The sequence below is a fragment of the Rana temporaria genome, chromosome 5, assembly GCF_905171775.1.
Source record: "Rana temporaria chromosome 5, aRanTem1.1, whole genome shotgun sequence".
In the NCBI taxonomy this organism is placed as follows: Eukaryota; Metazoa; Chordata; class Amphibia; order Anura; family Ranidae; genus Rana; species Rana temporaria.
Window position 1 is genome coordinate 309,448,778 of NC_053493.1, and position 18,915 is coordinate 309,467,692.

The window sequence follows — 18,915 nt, forward strand, 5'->3', positions numbered from 1 at the left end:
GTTTGTGATTGCTTATCTGGATGATATTCTCCTCTTTTCTAATAACCTGGAGGAGCATCGCAAGAATATTTGCATTGTCCTTGAAAAGTTAAAGGGGTTGTAAAGGTTTGTTTTTTATTTTCTAAATAGGTTCCTTTAAGCTAGTGCATTGTTGGTTTATTAACCTTTTCCTTTAATTTCCCTTCTAAATGTTTTTTTTCTTTGTTTTCTTTGTCTGAATTTCTCACTTCCTGTTCCTCCTCAGTAAGCTGTTCTGGCTGACTAACCCCCAGCCAGAACATGGGGGCAAGTTTACAGAGGAGGAACAGGAAGTGAGAAATTCAGATAAAGGAAAAAAAAACATTTAGAATGGAAATTGAAGGAAAAAGTTGGTGAACCAACAATGCACTAGCTTAAAGGGGTTGTAAAGGTAAAAAAAAAAACCTAAATAGCTTCTTTTACCTGAGTGCAGTCCTCCTTCACTTACCTCATCCTTCCATTTTGCTTTAAAATGTCCTTTTTTCTTCTGAGAAATCCTTACTTTCTGTTCTTCTGTCTGTAACTACACACCGTAATGCGAGACTTTCTCCCTGGTGTGTAGAAAGCCTCTTGAGGGGGAGGGGGCGAGCAGGAGTGTTAGGACGCCCACTAACACACAGCTCCTTTCTCTATCTGCAAAGTAGAGAGTGTCCTGACTTGCCTGCTTGCCCCCTCCCCCCTCAAGAGGCTTTGTCCACACCAGGGAGAAAGCCTTGCATTACTATGTGTAGTTACAGACAGAAGAACAAGAAGTGAGGATTTCTCAGAAGAAATAAGGACATTTAAAAGCAAAATGGAAGGATGAGGTAAGTGATGAGGACTGCACTAAGGTAAAGGAAGCCTGTTTAGGGAAAACATTTTTTACCTTTACAACCCCTTTAAAGGAACCTATTTAGAAAATAAAAAACAAATCTTTACAACACCTTTAACCACTTCCATACAGGGCACTTATACACCTTCCTGCCCAGACCAATTTTCAGCTTTCAGCGCTGTTGCACTTTGAATGACAATTGCGCGGTCATGCTACACTGTAACCAAACTAAATTTGTATAATTTTGTTCCCACAAATAGAGCTTTCTTTTGGTGGTATTTGATCACCTCTGGGATTTTTATTTTCTGCTAAAAAAAAATTAAAAGACCGAAAATTTTGAAAAACAAATGCTTTCTTTTTTTTTTTTTCGTTACAAAACATTGTAAATAAGTAAGTTTTCCCCTTCACTGATGGGCACTGATGGGGCTGCACTGACGGGCACTAATAAGGCGGCACTGATGTGCACTGATGAGGTGGCACTGATGAGGTGGAATTGATGGGCACTGATGGGCACTAATATGCAGCACTGATGGGGCACAGATAGGCGGCACGGATGGGCACAGATAGGCGGCACGGATGGGCACAGATAGGCGGCATGGATGGGCATGGATAGGCGGCACGGATAGGCGGCACAGATAGGCGACACGGATGGGCACAGATAGGCAGCATGGATGGGCACTGATAGGTGGCATGGGTGGGCACTGATAGGTGGCACGGATGGGCACTGATAGGTGGCACGGATGTACTGTATTGTACTTATGGATGCCAATCAGTGCCAAACAACAATGCCTGCCAATCAGTGATGCCCATTGTGGGCACTGATTGGCATCCATTGTTGGCACTGATTGGCATCCCTGGTGGTCTAGGGTGGCATACCTGGTGGTCTGGTGGCATTCCTGGTGGTCTAGTGGCATCCCTGGTGGTCTAGTGTGGGCATCCTCGGGGGGGCTGTGCTGATAATCGATCAGCACAAACCCCCCTGTCAGAGGAGCAGCCGATCGGCTCTCCTCTACTCGCGTCTGACAGACGCGAGTGAGGAAAAGCCAATAACTGGCTCTTCTTGTTTACATCGTGATCAGCCGTGATTGGACACGGCTGATCACGTGGTAAAGAGTTTCCGTCAGTGACTCTTTACCTAGATCGGTGTTGCAGGGTGTCAGACTGACACCCTGCAACAACGATCGCCACGATGTATGCCCCCGGGGGCGCGCAGCGGCTCAATATCCTATCATATCATCATAATGAATATTATTATGAATAATATCATATGACGTCCAGTCAGGATATTGAAACCACTTTGCCGCCGTCATTTTGTTATAGGGCGGGCGGCAAATGGTTAAGGAAGGTCCGACTTTAAATTAAATTGGAAAAATGTGAGTTTGAATAAACCCAGATGCAGTTCTTATGATATATTATTTTTCCTGAAGGGGTGAGCATGGATTCTGAGAATCAAAGCAGTGGTGGATTGGCCGTCCCCATGAAATGTTAAAGAGATATAATGATTTTGTCTTCACCCGGTCTTCTTTCCGGGTTCTGAATGGCCAGGAAGCCGGTGCCAATTTGCTGGCATCGCAGGGCAGGAGGGCTCAGGATGCAGTGCTCTGTGCTCTGAAGACAATATAAAACTGGTCAATTGGGCCCCCGGGATGTGGTCACGTGCCTGTGAGGGGGTGACGGACCTGGTAGAAACTGGGGGGGCGGCGCCCTTGCACCACTTATGGACCGGCCACCACTGGCTCTAAATAAATTACTCCAGAAATTCTCAGTTTAAGAGTGCAGAAAAGCGAATGTATGGAACAGTTTCATTTTATTAAAATGAGTGTGCTGAGGTTTATATGTGTCTGTTACATGCCTGCTTTGTGGCACAGTCATTAAAGCATATTTTGTGGATTAAAGGACTGTGTCATAGATGTGCTGAGTATAAGGGAGTTTAGGGGGGTTTCATTTAGCTGAGATCCTCCCCGGTGCAATTTTACCACACCCACAATTCTTCATTTTTTTCTAGACCATTTTTTGCCTTGGGTGCCAGGTGTGCTAGGTATGCCATTGGGTTTAGGTTATGTTTATTTAGCTTTTACTAATGGGTGAGTAGGGTTAAATATTACGGAAAAAATGTACCAATAAGGATGAAAGGTCCATTTTAAGTATATGACTAATATAAAAAATCCTTACGGAGGCTGCTTGATTAGGATAAAGATGTATGTACTAGCCGATAGTGACATAGAAAGACAAATAAACTGTCCACTTAAAAAATATAGGTATAATGTATGCCATAATAAAAAAGCTCTAAAGGATCTCTATTTTATTTTGTAGAGTAATACAGTTACTTTTATTATGGAGAAATAGTGTTCACTTTTATGAATTGATGCCAAAGATCAGCTAGATATTTTGATAAGGTTATGGCACCATCTTGTGGCAAATATTTACAATTGCAGTAATTCTGTCCAGTATTGCCTGGTAGTTCTGTCCACAATACATAAGAGTAAATAGACGACAAGAAAAGGAAAAGTTGGAATGAAAGGACAAAACGCATGGATTTTTTTGTGTTTATCTTACATTTGAAAACACATTATAACATCTGAATTCAGAAGTGACATCATCAGTGTGCAGCTGCTCATTCCTTCTATGGTGTACATGAAGCATGAACAAACTCTCTTCTGGCCAGGCACCTGATCTTCAACAAACAGAGAATGCTACTGAAGCTTGGAGCAGGGAAATTGCCTTGCTTCTTGGACCCCTATGCAGTTTAAAGCCTCGTACACACGATCAGATTTTCCGACAGGAATTGTGTGATGGCAGGATGTTGTCGGAAAATCTGACCGTTTGTATGCTCCATCGGACAATTGTTGTCGGAATTTCCATCAACAAATGTGGGATAGCATGCTTTAAAATTTTCCGACAACAAATGTGTGTTGATGGATTATCTGATTGTGTGTACAAAGTACAAACACGCATGCTCAGAAGCAATGCTAACCATAACACAACAATAGCAGAAGTTGCCCAAAGGGTGGCGCTAAAGAGCTAAAAAAAATGTAGTTTCGTATTTGTTGGCCAAAAATTCTTTGCCATTTGTATGCAATACAAGTTCATGGCCAACGCCCTTCGAAATCCGATCGTGTGTATGAGGCTTAAGACTTAAACTTCTTTCATCCACTCTCAGGTTGTGACTATGCCTTTCTCAGGGACCTTAGAGTAAGCATTTTATTACCAAGCTGCAATCACCATTGATAAATTTGTATAGTCATTATATCAGGCACCTCTATTCCTGGATTATTATGTTTCATTTTTAAATTGTCTCTCATAACTGAAGTCCTTCAGCCCCCTTATTTATTTTATTGCCCATCCCTAAACTTTCTTTAGTTGAGGGACATCCTTCCTGACCTCACCTTCAGTGGCCAAAATGTAGCTGCATACTCAAGATGAGGCTAAACCAGTGTTTTGTAAAGTAGTAGGATTATTAATATTTGTATAAATATTGGGGCAGATCCACGTACCTTTGCGCCGGGTGCAGCGTATCTAAGATACACTACGCCGCCACAACTTAGTTTTTTTTCGAATCCTGAAAAGAATTTGCGCCGTAAGCTACGGCAGTGTAGTGTATCTTTGGTGGCGTAAGGGCGTGGAATTCAAATGGATGTAATGGGGGCGTGTTTTATGTTAATATGTCGTGACCCGACGTAAATGACGTTTTTTTTTAACTGTGCATGCGCCGTCCGTGGGGGTATCCCAGTGCGCATGCTCGAAAATTAAACCGGAACCAGACAATGCTTACGACGGTGGCGTCATTCTACGCAAATTCCTATTCGCGAACGACTTACGCGAACGACGTAAAAAATTCTAAATTGGACGCGGGAACGACGGCCATACTTAACATTGCGTACGCCTCATAATAGCAGCCTTAACTATACGCTGGAAAAAGCAGAACGCAAACGACGTAAAAACAATGCGCCGCCCGGACGTATGTTGATGGACCGTTTTCATCAGACCAAACCGATTGTGTGTGGGCCCCATCAGTTATTTATCCATAGGTTAAAAAAATAGGAACTTGTTTAAAAATTATCTGATGGATAAAAAACCTATAGAAAAAAACGATCGTCTGTAGGTACGTCCATCAGTTAAATATCCACGCATGCTCAGAATCAAGTCGACGCATGCTTGGAAGCATTGAACTTAATTTTTTTCAGCACGTCGTTGTGTTTTACGTCACTGTGTTCTGACACGATCATTTTTTTAACTGATGGTGTGTAGGCACGACTGATCATCAGTCAGCTTCATCGGATAACTGATGGAAAAATCCATCAGACCGTTTTCATCAGACTAACCTATCGCGTGTACAGGGCATAAGACAGGGATGCCATTAAAGTTCATGTGCGTGTAAAGGCAGGTGTCCCAATACTTTTGACAATATTGTGTACATAAGTATAGAGTGCTCACATGCATGCACAACAACTGGAGCTTGAACCTGTGTAGTGTCCAGTCCCAAATGGAAGGAGAGAGAAGAAGAGGGGGGGGGGGGAGTCCCTAGTCAAACCCATAAGCGTGGGGGCACAGCACCAGGACCAAAATGGCTGCAAGAGGAGCCCTACGGGCAGTTCATAACCTATAGAGTCAAAATCATAAAAAGGATTTTAGTATCTCACATTTAGACACTTAAACTGGGGATAAAGGTATACGAAAACATAAAATCAAAAACTCACTTTAAAAGAGTGGAGAGCAGGAGCCTTTGATACAAAGGAGGGGTAATATATCCCAAAGGACAGATGAAATTCACGTATTCAACACCTTGTGCTGTAACAAAGCAAGATACATGCAAAACATCCATAAAAATTCCATCCTTGGGGGGTATTTGCATGTGAATATCCCCACAAATAGCCACAGATATACCCAGCTCTGTACTCCATGGACAAGGTCCAATAACTAACCATAGTACATATGCACCACCTGCTTGCTGAAAATGATCGGTCCAAGAGTGTCACCAGCAGTGGCAGGCTGGTGCCCCATTTTTTGGGGGGATGGCAAACAACATCTGCCCCCCGCTCGTTCGCCAGCCAGCCAACTCACCTGCCACAATTTTGTACACACCAGAGAAAGATTTATTGGGCCAAAATAAAAGTTCCTTACAACTTTCCCAGGACTAGTTTTCCAAACACACCTGACGAATGTGAAATCGATTCACAAGCTGCCTAGAGGAGGATATCTTCTATGTGTCTGCACTCCTCCATCACCCCTCTTTTTCCTGCACTGCATCCTGATGAAGAGGGGAAGTAGTGGCATCTAGTGGTGAGCAGTCTGAACAGCAGCATGCAGCATGTGTTGAACAGAGGAGTTCTTTTTTGAAGCCAATTAGAGCCTTAATCGTACAAATCCATGCATCTGGCGCCCCACATGGAGATTAGGGGCTGGGCGCATGGAGATTAGAGGGGCAGTGCCCCTTATGGAGCGGCCGCCGCTGGCCACCAATATCCTAGAAAATATATGTCTGCTCCGATCATGACATAGAATCCTTATATATAGGGAACTCAATGGCTGCTGTCACCAAGGCACCTCCCCACGCCCGACACGTACATGCCAGCTGTGGCAGGAAATCAGATGGGTATGTCCCTGGGCATGCATGAACCCCTCCCTCGTGGCGCATGTGCAGAAAAGGTGGGGCAGAGTCATAAATATCTGCGGCTGAAGCATAAAGGCCAGACCAGCTGAGCACCAGAAATGACACACACAACCTGTGCATTTGTTCCCTCACTGTCCAAGTAGACACTGTAACGGTCACCCCCGTTTACGACCTTCCATCCCATCCAAGACAGCTTATCGACACTCCAACCAACAGGCAGACCCGATCCATTCCATAAGAATTCCCTCAATAACGAGACTGACAAGCTCTGTTACTGCGTCAAACTATGAACTAACTTTTAATGGCTTCTTAGCTTGTTTATATGCAGTACAACAGGTCACAGTATTCAAAGGGACAATGAGATCTCCACCCCCCTAATCACACACCAAGGCTAATTACTAAACATTCTAGACGTGTCGGCGCCGGCCTATAATTATCATGACTAATCACTGCACATTCCTTCATTAACAGCATAACAAACAAAACACCATCACACACTGAGTTCCATAGGCAGACGTTCCGTCTCCGCATACAGCTTGACACCTATTCACACCTCTGAGCATCAATAGGCTTTAGACAGTGTTATCACAAAATTAAAGGTCTTTCAAGAGCCAGCCTTATTTAACATGTTAACAGTCTTCACAGAGAGATGACTCATAGAATATTCTTTGCAGGCATTAAGAAATATACTGGAGATCACTGTCCACGCCAAAACAATCCAACATGTGTCCCCCATCTCCTGGCTCAATCTGTGCCCAAAAGTCACTCCTGTTACAGACACCATGGATAAAAGAAGCTACCCAATACATAGCGACATGGCATCCAACCAACCAGCTACAACATGCCACCCTAACCGACACCAAACAGCCAAATTCCCCCCCAAAAAAATATATATACACACACTTGTGTTAGATTGTATCAGGCCATTTTGTTACATGTTTCAGCACATTTAGATCCTACCCCCATCATGTACTGTATATATAGAGGAAAGTAGTTATTAGGGATGGGCGAACGGTTCGGCCCGAGCATAAGTTTGGGCCGAACTTTGGTTGTTCGGATGTTCGGGCGAACAAGAAGCAAGTTATGAGAAGGGAAATTTGCATAATCAGCCCAGAGTGTGGCGCCATTTGATTGCAACTTCCCCTTTATAGTGCCGTCATACGTTTTGTACATCACCGCGCTTTGCTCGAGCATTTTTTATCAAGATCCTGTGTATGCAAGGCAGGCTTGAGAGGAATCGCGTAGAGAAAAACTTTTTTTCCATGACATGAAAAACGGGGTATCATATGCATGGTATGGTCATAAAAAATGTTTGGGGACCTTGGTCCTGCCCCAGGGGACATGTATCAATGCAAAAAAAGTTTTAGAAACTGCAGTTTTTTTGGGAGCAGTATAATGTAATAATGCTTAAAGTGAAACAATAAAAATTAAATATTCCTTTAAAATTCGTGACTGGGGGGTGTCTATAGTAAGCCTGTAAAGTGGCACATTTTTCCTGTGTATAGAACATTACCACAGGAAAATGACATTTCTAAAGGAAAAAAAGTCATTTAAAAACTGATCCCTTTGTCCCCTTTTCTTCCTCATTTGTCCCTCATTTTGGTCTGATCTTTAAAGTTGTATATAAAATGCACTTTTTATCTTTCAAAAAGTGTTTCCCCAGTGCTAAAACTTTCATCCAAATTCTAAATTGCTGCATTTGTAAATGTTAAAAGCCAATATAAAGGAATACTAGTGGTAAAAAAAAAAGCCCTTGTGGATTTAATTAACCTTTTCCGTTATTCAGCTCATCATCCTACAAACATGCGGTAGAGCTTGGGTGAGTTTTTGTCTCTATAACCTTTTCTTTTGGTTAATTCTCCTTTAAGGGGGTGTGGCAGGGGGGGCATGTCATTTGCCTACATATGTTTGCTAGTAGGTGTCCCCCATTCCCATCTCAGAATGTTGGGTGGTATGGGAATTCCCTTATTTTGTAGAGATTTGCCCTAACTTCATATCGTTTAGACTTGATAGGAAATGAAAGGAACATTTTTTTAAAACAGGACACAGACTGCAAGTAAAATATAAGCAAATGGGCAATAGCTTGTCCCCTCCCCCCCCCCCCAGGATGGTATGTGAATCATCATTCTGGCAAACTTCTCACTGAGGAGTCAGCAACCTCTGACACAAATGCCAGGGCATACACAATGCCTTCTCTGCTGGCATGTGAAGGCATTGGCTTTAATTGACAGTTTTCAAGGCTGTCAATTAGAAAGCCTGGCCCACACACCTCCCTGAGTTCAGTGAAAGCAACCAAAAACCTGTGTCTCCACGGTGCTCTGCAATGGGGTACAAAACACATTTATTTTTTGTACATGGCCAGACACAGAGCAGCCATATACCATGCTACCTGGGTTATACGCAATCTATAGGTGAATGGACACTGGCAGAATAAAAAAAAGACAGGAAGTCCCCCTCTATATAACCTCTCAAATACAAAAAGTACTTCGGTTTTTACACCAGTGTCTCAATTGGATCCATTTCAAAAATCTGCTATGCTAAAAATAATGGTACATGAGCCTCATAAAGAATATCAGAAGCAACTACAAGGTTTTGCCTGTAATGCAACCCTTAGCAGCTCTGGACCCTGTGTTGTGGAAATCCTGGGCACTTCAGAACAAAGGCATTTCCTGTAGGGTGCTGTACAGGTCCAAGGGAGTGGACCCTCACATTAAAAGGGTACCCAGTCCTTGAAGGTCCTTGGCTGACAGAACCCACCGTGATGGGTGAAGGCTGGACCTCTGGCTTAGGCCATAGTCCTGCGGCGAATGGAGAATGGTCTTTGCATCCACAGGTATTTATGCAGATTTTCCAGCGATGGGGCACGCTGAATGTAGATCTGCTGGCAGCCAGGTTCAATGCAAAATTCTGCAGTTTGTGTCCAGGTCAAGGGATCCCCTTTGTGATCGGCGTGGATGCGCTGGTAGTTCCCTGAACCCAGTTCTCCCTAATCTATGCATTCCCCCTGATTCCTCTCCTGCCACATCTCTTGCGCAGAATCTGAGAGGAGATGATGTCTGTCATCCTAAAAGCTCCAGCCGGGGCCAGGATGGCCTGGTACCCGGAGATGGTAAGATTGGCAGTAGGTGATCCTTGGACACTCCGGCTAATCTACTGTCACAAGGTCCTATATTCCACCTAAATTTAGGTTTGCTAAATTTGAGAGTGTGGCTATTGGAGCCATGGTGCTAGGAGATCATGATATCTCAGGACCAGTGATATCTACATTGGTGAATGCCAGAAAGGCGGTCACCAGGAAGATCTATCACAGGGTTTGGAAGGCCTATATTGCGTAGTGTGATGCCAGAAGATGGCATTCTCTCAAATACATGATGGGGAGAATTCTCTCTTTTCTTCTGGCAGGCTTAGACAAGAAGTTAGCCTTGGCAACAATTAAAGGATACGTTTCAGCCTTGTCAGTGCACTTCCAGAAGCCTTTGGCTTCACATTTCCTGTTTTAGACTTTTCTTCAGGGAGTAACTCATGTGTTGCCTCCCATTAAGTTACCTATTTGTCCTGGGGATTTGAATTTGGTTCTGTTGGTGCTACAGAAGCAACCATTTTAACCGATCAAGGAGATTCTGGTAGTTCTTAACACGGAAGTTAGCCTTTCTTTTTACAATTACTTTGGCTAGAAGGGTTTTGGAACTGGCGGCCCTTTCTTGTAAATAGCTCATAAAGGGATAAAGGGAATGCTACGTCCTTTTCTGTCCTTTCTGCCTAAGGTAGTTTCTGGTTTTCATTTAAATCAAAATACTGTTCTTCCCCTATTTTTTTCTCTCAGCCTGGCTCACCAGAAGAGAAAAAGTTCCACTTTTTGGATGTGGTGAGGGCAGTCAGAATCTATCTGAAAAGGTTGGCAAGCATCAGAAGTTCTGATGCATGTTTTTGTTCTGCCTGAAGGCCCCAAGAAGGGTCAAGCGGCTTCCAAGGCATCCATTTCACTTTGGATTCACCAGTTAATTACTCAGGCCTATGGCTTGAAAAGTAACGCTCCTCCCTTCGGGGGGAGAGCCCATTCTACCAGGGATGTTGGCCATCAGGCGTTGGTGGCGCAGATTTGCAAAGCCACTACTTAGTCTTCGGTACTTACGTTCACAAGATTTTATCAGGTGGATGTTAGGGCAGCAGAGGACTTGGCTTTTGGCCATAGTGTCTTACAGGCTGCTGTATAAATCTGATGGTGGTTTTCATACATTGTGTCTCCCTCCCCTCAAAGGGATTGCTCTAGGACATCTCAGGTAGCAATGTATATAGCTGCTCTTTGTCCCGTGATGTACAAAAAAGAAAATTGGATTTGTTCAACTGTTTTCTACCTGTAAAATACCTTTTTTTGAGTACATCACGGGACACAGAGGTCCCTTCCCTCTCTTTTTGGGAGTTTATTGCTTGCTACAAAACTGAAGTACTTACTGTATGGGAGGGGTTATATAAAGGGGGATGTCCTGTCTTTTTTTATTCTGCCATTCACCTATAGGTGACATATAACCCAGGTAGTAATGTATATGGCTGCTCTGTGCCCCGTGATGTACTCAAAGAAATGGATTTTATAGGTAAGTAAGTAGAAAAAAAAAATCACCTCCAGACTTGTTACAAGAATATGGAGTAGGTCCGTTTCTGTTCCAGTACGATCCAGGCTCATAAAGACATGGGTTGACAAGCCCTAATCTTAACCTTTGGAATAACTTCAGATGAATTGGAATAAAAACTGGTCTCATCTCATCCATCAGTATCTGACCTCTGGCAAAATACTCTTTTGGATAAATGAGCACACATTTTCACAAACTGCTGTCAAGGCTGATAAAGTTCCAAGGTGGAGGGGGAGTGGACTTAATTAATGCCCATTTTTTTGGGGAATGAGATGCCCAAGAAAATCGTATTGATTTGATTGTGTCCACAAACGTTTGGTCATATAGTGTACACATATGATATTTCACTATATCATATGCAAACCACTTACTATCTGTTCCATGTGTACACTATAAATATAAGAAAGATGCTAAACCTTTCCTGTATGCATATTCTAAAACAAAAAAAATGTTATTTACAGTTTCCCAAGTAACAAAAATTTCCAATTCCTCTAGTCTTGAAAATGACAACACATAGGGGTTGAGTTATAAAAAAAATACTTGAACAAATAGCACAAGCATTTGCTCAGTCAGCACAAATTCTGCCCGTATTTTACCTAACCTCCTGATTTCCTATGATCGTTCGCTCCATCTAATGAAAATAATGCAGGTATTATGGCCACTAAATGGAGCAGACCATCCTATAAAATCAACGTATTAGGCAAAATATGGGTAGAACTTGTGATGGCTGGGCCTGTGACATTCATCAGGATCGGTCTATCCGATGAAAACGGTCTGATGGATTTTTCCATTGGTTAACTGATAAAGCTGACTGATGGTCCGTCGTGCCTACACACCATCAGTTTAAAAAAACAATCGTGTCAGAACGCGGTGACGTAAAACACGACGACGTGCTAAAAAAAATGAAGTTCAATGCTTCCAAGCATGCGTCGACTTGATTCTGAGCATGCGTGGATTTCTAACCGATGGACGTGCCTACAAACGATCGTTTTTTTTCTATATGTTAGGAATCCATCGGTTAAATTTAAAACAAGATTGATTTTTTTTAACCGATGGATAAATAACCGATGGGGCCTACACACGATCGGTTTGGTCTGATGAAAACGGTCCATCAGACTGTTCTCATTGGTTTGACCCGATCGTGTGTACGTGGCAGTGTATGAAAGGAAATGTGTCCTTGCCCTGTAAGAAATGAAATGTGTCAAAGCGTTGGGTTCCAAAAGGTATATAGATCTAAATGAACTGTGCTTGCGGTATTAATTTTTTGTAAAACACAAACCAAAAAGACAAACAAACACTGTTTTTAAAATATTTCAATTTTATTTAAAAATACTATAGAGCTGTACCCACAGAGATTTCCAGATATTTGTTAACTCTGCATAATCAATAAAAGAACATGTAATTGCTACAGTATTGAGAGAACCTATTACCTTTGCTACCTGACCTGAATATTTGTTTCTAGTTAAAGAGAAACTGCAGTCTGTTCACATAATTTGTAAAAAAAAAAATCTTTGCCTTCTGAAGCTTCCTTCCAACCACTTAGCATATTATTTTATATATATATATATATATATATATATATATATATATATATATATATATATATATATATATATATATATATATATATATATATATATATATAAACTATGGATTCTTTACTTGCCAAATATGCTGCAGAAATCTCCCTCCACTAAGTCTAGCTGCAACCATTTTAACTGTGGGCAGCTGAAGCTGCTGGCTGTTCACTTCCTGGATTTACACATACACATAGAGGCATACCTCCAGCTCTGCAGCTCTCATTTGCCCTCTTATGACTCATCCCCCTCCCTTTCTGGCAAACACTCACAAGAGTGAGAGAGAGCTGTGCATGATGTCATTAGTCTAGGCTAATGACCGGACAAGAAACAGGAAGTGGGCTGTAAAAAGTATTTACTGGCAGAAAAAAAAATGTTTTACTATCCAAAGGGCAGAAGATTTAATAGATGGAAAGTTGAAAAGATGACTGAAGGTCCACTTTAATGACTCTCCAGAAGCAAGAATAAGGCCCCTTTTACACATGAGGGCCGTTTGTCCATTTTTCATCTATCCATTCGTTGACGGATAAAAAACGGACATCAATGTATCTCTATTAAACAACTGATGTAAATGGTCGATCACCCATTTAAATCAGTCTACATACACATCCATCAATATCTGTTTTTTGAAACAGATCAAAGCTCAATTTTTCATCCATAAAAAAAAAAATGAACGGATGTAAAATGGATGTAAACTGACAAACAGTCCATATTTCCATTCCATCCTTCTTGCATTGGAATGGATGTAAAAAAAATATGTATGAGAAACTGATGAGCAGCTGATGAAAAACGGATGAAAACTTCATCCTTTTATTCTTTGAAAAGACGTGACTTAACTGATGAAATGAATGGTCCGCATGTGTGAAAGGGGCCTAGGGATGACAGTCCAGGAGCTTGCACCTTTATATATATAAAAAATAAAAAAAATAAAGAAAGTCTGGAGCTTCCATCGACCTTTAAAAGGTCTCAGATATACACTAAACATGAAGTTTTGAAGTTGAACAATTTGAAGTTTCAGGTTTTCTTTGTAACCTATTCCTGTTAGACATTCAATATTTTCAGGATATCCTTATTTGGTATTATGAGCTGTAAGGAAGCAATACAAAGTATCTGTAAATAGTTCATACATATTCTACAGTATTATATTTGATGGACAGGTCTATGAAAAGCAGTTGTAATGAAAAAGCATATTCTTATAAAAAAAATATTTAAGAAAAAAAAATCTGTACATTTTAAAGTGGTGTTTTATGTGCATCTACAAAAAAGGTATTTTACACATGAACAGATTATTGTACACTTTTTAGCTTTAGATAACACAAGACAAAAACATAAAATGAGTACCTAACAATTTAAAAACAAAACACACCACTTGGTAATTTTGAAAAAGTACATATTTAAATAATATCAGTGCAATTTATCTTGTTAAAAAAAAAAAAAAAAAAACCCACACATAATTACATATCGGTAGGTCATTGGGAATGGAATGAATTAGCTCTTAAAAATTGTATAAGTTAGTTACTCTATTCTTGTCATTGACAAAATAGGTTAGTTACTGTATAGGCTAGTACCAACTTATCAAAAAATCTAGTGTATGTTGGCATTTGTCTACACTGTTAAGATTGCAAATGCGTTTATTTTTTTTTCCTTTTCTTTCTTATAACAAACAGGTTTAAACTTGCCTGCTCTTCTGCAATGAAATTGCAGAAAGCAGCCCCGGACCTCCTCTTTGGTGAGTGCTCCCTTGGGCTCACTCCCGAGCCCTGCTGTTTATAGTCACGAACAGCAGAACCCTAAGCCGCCCCCTTCCCTCTCATCACTGGCTTTGATTGACAGCAGCGGGAGCCCAGGCTCCAGTGTCTCAGCAAAGCCAGCAAGACCAGGAAGTGAGGGCAGAGAAGAGCTGCAGATGGGCACAGCGCTGAATTAAAAGAGGGCTCGGGTAAGTAAAATGGGCGGCAAGGCATGCATTAAGAAAAAATATTTGGGTTTATAACAATCTTAAATTTTATTGGCAAATTCAGGCCATGTAATCCCCCCACCCCCTGCACTTTCCAAGAGTTAGGTTTGGACATGTGAATGCTGTCTAGGAACTAGATTAAAAACATAACCAAACTGTCACAGTGTAGCTTAGCCTTGCGTAACAAAAAACATTTGTGCATTAATAATTTTTAGGTGTCATTATTTTGCTTGTAGTCATTATTTTGCTTGTGTTGCAGCTGTATGTTGTAAGCATTATTTATTGAGGGGGAAAACATAAAAAAAAGTATATACACAAAAAACAAGGTGCAGATATCTCAACCTAACAACATGGACTACTAACAAAAAAGGCATAAAGAACCACAAAAATTTGTATTTTACCATGTATTCTAAACAATGTAGCAAAAAAAAAAAAAAAACACACAACACATATAACCTAAAGTTTCTAAGACAACCTTTGAAAAACAAAAACACTATGGTACATTTTACTGTATATAGCACATTTATACCATGTAGTAATAGAGAACACTTTACAACAATTGGATTTTGCACTTTTGTTCTTTACTGCATATAAATAGTGATAGAGCAATGGTTTAAAAGGGGTCAGTTGAAAAAAGTGCTAAAAAAAACATAAAGTTCCATTCTTTTTGACTGTCATGTTCATAGTAACTTCATATGGGAATTTGAATGCCTACTTTTAAAGGTTGTTAATTAAATTTGATCCTGTGCCATGATCACAATAAAATTATATACACACACACACAACACAAAAGGGGTTTCACAATTCAAAATCATCTTCGCATTTACAAAATAATGGTCCTAAAACCAATGTGGGCATCAATCTTAAAGTGGTCCCAAAATCCATTTTTTTGGGTCTCCATGTTGGGCATTACCATTTTCTTGGGTAGCAAAGCTTTTTGGGTTTTGAATAAATATTTGGAAACTGACAGAGATTTGCAAAAAAAAAAAAAAAAAAATGACATTTTGGGTTTCAAAATGTAATTTTTGATAAGCCGCAGTATAGATTATGAACTAGTTGGGAATTAACATGACAATGATGATTAGAGGTACCCTTCAAGTACTGTAAACTAATGTCAAAACAATGAAAAAACACTTATGGGGGATTTCAGTTGATGCTTCCTTTTCTGTAGGCAGTAATTTATTTTACACGTGACAGAGCGACACTCTGTTTAAAATAAGATACTAAAAGACTGAGCACATGATAAAGACAGTCTGTTGATAAACGACTCATTTTTTTGCACAAACTTCTGCTAATGTCCTGAATTTTGGTTCAAGATGATTTAAAAAGTCCATCCTATCGTCATCCCCTCGAAGTTCACTGCAACAGCCTACAGAACCAGCTGCTGATCCTCTTCCTTCATAATTGTATGGGACAACATAATCCTCACCATGCTGCGTTTCTTCATTTTGTCCACACACATATAATTTCTGAAAGGATAAATAAGTGAGATTAAACAAACTCTTAAAATATTCTACTAGAATTAACTCCTGTTACACAGGTCATGAGATCACGGTTCTTATACTTATATAATCCCAAAATTAAAATAATGTCATTATCGCAAATGAACAAGACATCATCAACATACAATCCAGAGTAATAAAGGTCTCTATAATGAAATGCAGAAATCTATCACGAAACATTACTGTCACTAGGGGAAGAAAACAAAGAAAGTAGTTCTTGTCCAAATCATAAATTATACTTTCACTGCCTTTCAAATAAAAGTTGAAAAACATAATCCTGCCCAGAACCCCCCACCCCCCCCCCCCCCCCCGCTTCAAATACTGGGGCCACTTTCTGGGATTTCCACATCATTGAGCCAAGCTTCAGCCTGGTACTCTCATTCTTCCTGTTGTATTATTTATTATAACATAAATGGGAAATTCAAAGAATGAAAACCGGTGGGCTATAATGGGAACTTAGGTGCAGATATATCACCAAGAAAAAAATGTAGGAAAAAAAACAAAACAGCACAGATGTCACAAGTTCTACAAATATAGAAAGCGAATAGGTTGTTTAAAGGGGTTGTAAAGGTACATTTTTTTTTTCCTAAATAGCTTCCTTTACCTTAGTGCAGTCCTCCTTCACTTACCTCATCCTTCCATTTTGCTTTTAAATGTCCTTATTTCTTCTGAGAAATCCTCACTTCCTGTTCTTCTGTCTGTAACTCCACACAGTAAAGCAAGGCTTTCTACCTGGTGTGGAGTGTCGTGCTCGCCCCCTCCCTTGGGAGGAGAGTCAGGACGCCCACTAACACACAGCTCCTTTCTCTATCTGCAATGTAGAGAGCGTCCTGACTCTCCTGTCGTCCAAGGGAGGGGACGAGCATGACACTCCACACCAGGTAGAAAGCCTTGCATTACTGTGTGGAGTTACAGACAGAAGAACAGGAAGTAAGAATTTCTCAGAAGAAATAAGGACATTCAAAAACAAAATCGAAGGATGAGGTAAGTGAAGGAGGACTGCACTAAGGTAAAGGAAGCTATTTAGGAAAAAAATGGTACCTTTATAACCCCTTTAAGATGCCAGTAGATATCCAAAATCCAGTTTTGGATGAACCGCTGTTAATGTCCATGCAATATTTTAGGGAAATGGACAATTAAAAGGACGTTTTGTTAATGCAAATAAAATATCTGCATAAAGTATTCATTCTTGTATTCCCTTTAAAAAAAAATCTTTGCTAGCCTAACAAACAGAATATAATAGCTTCAATTTATAGGAAATAATGTCAAATTACTTCTGCTTGTACGGTAATATTTTACTTACATCTCCAAGGTGAGTGTTCATGAAACTTTGCCACTCTGAATAGGTCTGTCTGCTGGGGTCAAATCTTTGATGTCCTCCTCCCATAGAATGTAGGGTACGCATACCTAGGTGGTGGTCTGTAATTTTTGAAGTATTAAGCTGTTGGTTCCTGATTTGAGTCATTTCTTGACTATTCTGATCATACGAACCAGGCTGAGCATTTCCGCTTTTGTTGCTGTTTATAATCGTAATAGGGACTTTAAAATTCGGATCCTATAAAAAAAAAAATAGTAAGGCATTCTTTAGTTCATTACTTATTTAACAGTTTATGCAACAGCTATGAAATCTTTAGAGGAGGAATAAATGCTAAACCTTTACTTTTGTTGTAATTACAGATTTTACATAACAGTAGCAACAACTACTTTTTTTTCTGAAGATTTCTGAAACATTCTAAAGCCAGACCACACCAGAATGTATGAACATGCTGGGACTCTGAGGCATTGCAACGTTTTTTTACCTCATTTTCATGGAGTTGAAAAAACAAACACACGTCAGTACAGTATGCAAAGGCCAGTTATAGGTTATGGTGGTTACCACTGTTGGTGAAGGAACACACTAGATACCTTCACTGCCCTTGAGCTCTTGCTGGGTGTCCAGTGCGTCCCTATACCTTTAAGGAGATGTGGGCTTCCTCCAGACATACCTGCCCTTAATCTATCCATTATAAATGTGCTCCAACTAGGAGACTCACAAATTTATAGAGTTAGGACTGCAGTACACTAGGGTGTCGTGATGTGGCCACTGCAGCTTGCGCATAGATTTGCATAAAGCTGCAGTGAGCTGTTAGACAGGGTCAATTGGCTTGTTGCAGGCTGGCAAGTGAACTAGGAATTTGCTTGCTGTTTTTTGACATGCGTTACCCTTCCATGTGCTCCTTGCTGCCAAGGCCAGTTAACGGTTGGGTTGGCTGCCATTTGTTTGCAGAAAAAAATTACCCCAACATACCACCATGTCACTTTGGCCTCATTCAAGTAATGAATTCCTCAAACTCAAGCAAGAGAAATGTAGCAGAATTTAAGACCACACATTTAGAGTGAACAAGCCTTTAAAAAAGATGCCAGCACCAATTGCTATTGCTCTGCTCCAGCTTGGCAATTCAGACTGCACCGAAGCCAGAGAAAGACAGAAAAATATTATTCTCAGTAGGTAGTCAGGAACTGCTACAAAGTTCTTATAGTACAGGTTTCCTTTAGGGTCCATTCCAGCCTGAATGAAATTGTTCACCCAAAGCTTCTCTGTGTGGTAAGCACTCCCTTACAGGTTTTCTGAAAAGCTGGTAATGAGACCTGGCCATTTAGAATATGTGTACATGCCTTGTGACCAAAAATTAGAGATAGGAGATTTATTAATAGTCATAGCACAACTATCCCTGCTGTTTCTCAGCTTATAAACGCCTGGTTGCACCATCCTCAGGTACCCTGTGTTTGCCTCCTTGGGTGCCACCATATAAGCCCAGCAAGCAAAAAATA

The 18,915-nt window shown here is 40.7% G+C and overlaps 1 protein-coding gene across 1 annotated transcript in view; it reads right to left on the minus strand.

Annotated features, from left to right (window-relative positions):
* Positions 1-14,069: 14,069 nt before the first annotated feature.
* The window catches only part of LOC120940944 (desmocollin-2-like), a 39,308-nt gene continuing 34,462 nt past the window's right edge, over positions 14,070-18,915 (minus strand). Inside the window, exons 15-16 of the mRNA XM_040354104.1 lie at positions 17,408-17,659; positions 14,070-16,071 (exon numbers count right to left, since the gene is read on the minus strand). Coding sequence (XP_040210038.1) covers positions 15,871-16,071; positions 17,408-17,659 — 453 coding nt within the window. The 3' untranslated portion in view covers positions 14,070-15,870. The remainder of the gene's footprint in view (positions 16,072-17,407; positions 17,660-18,915) is intronic.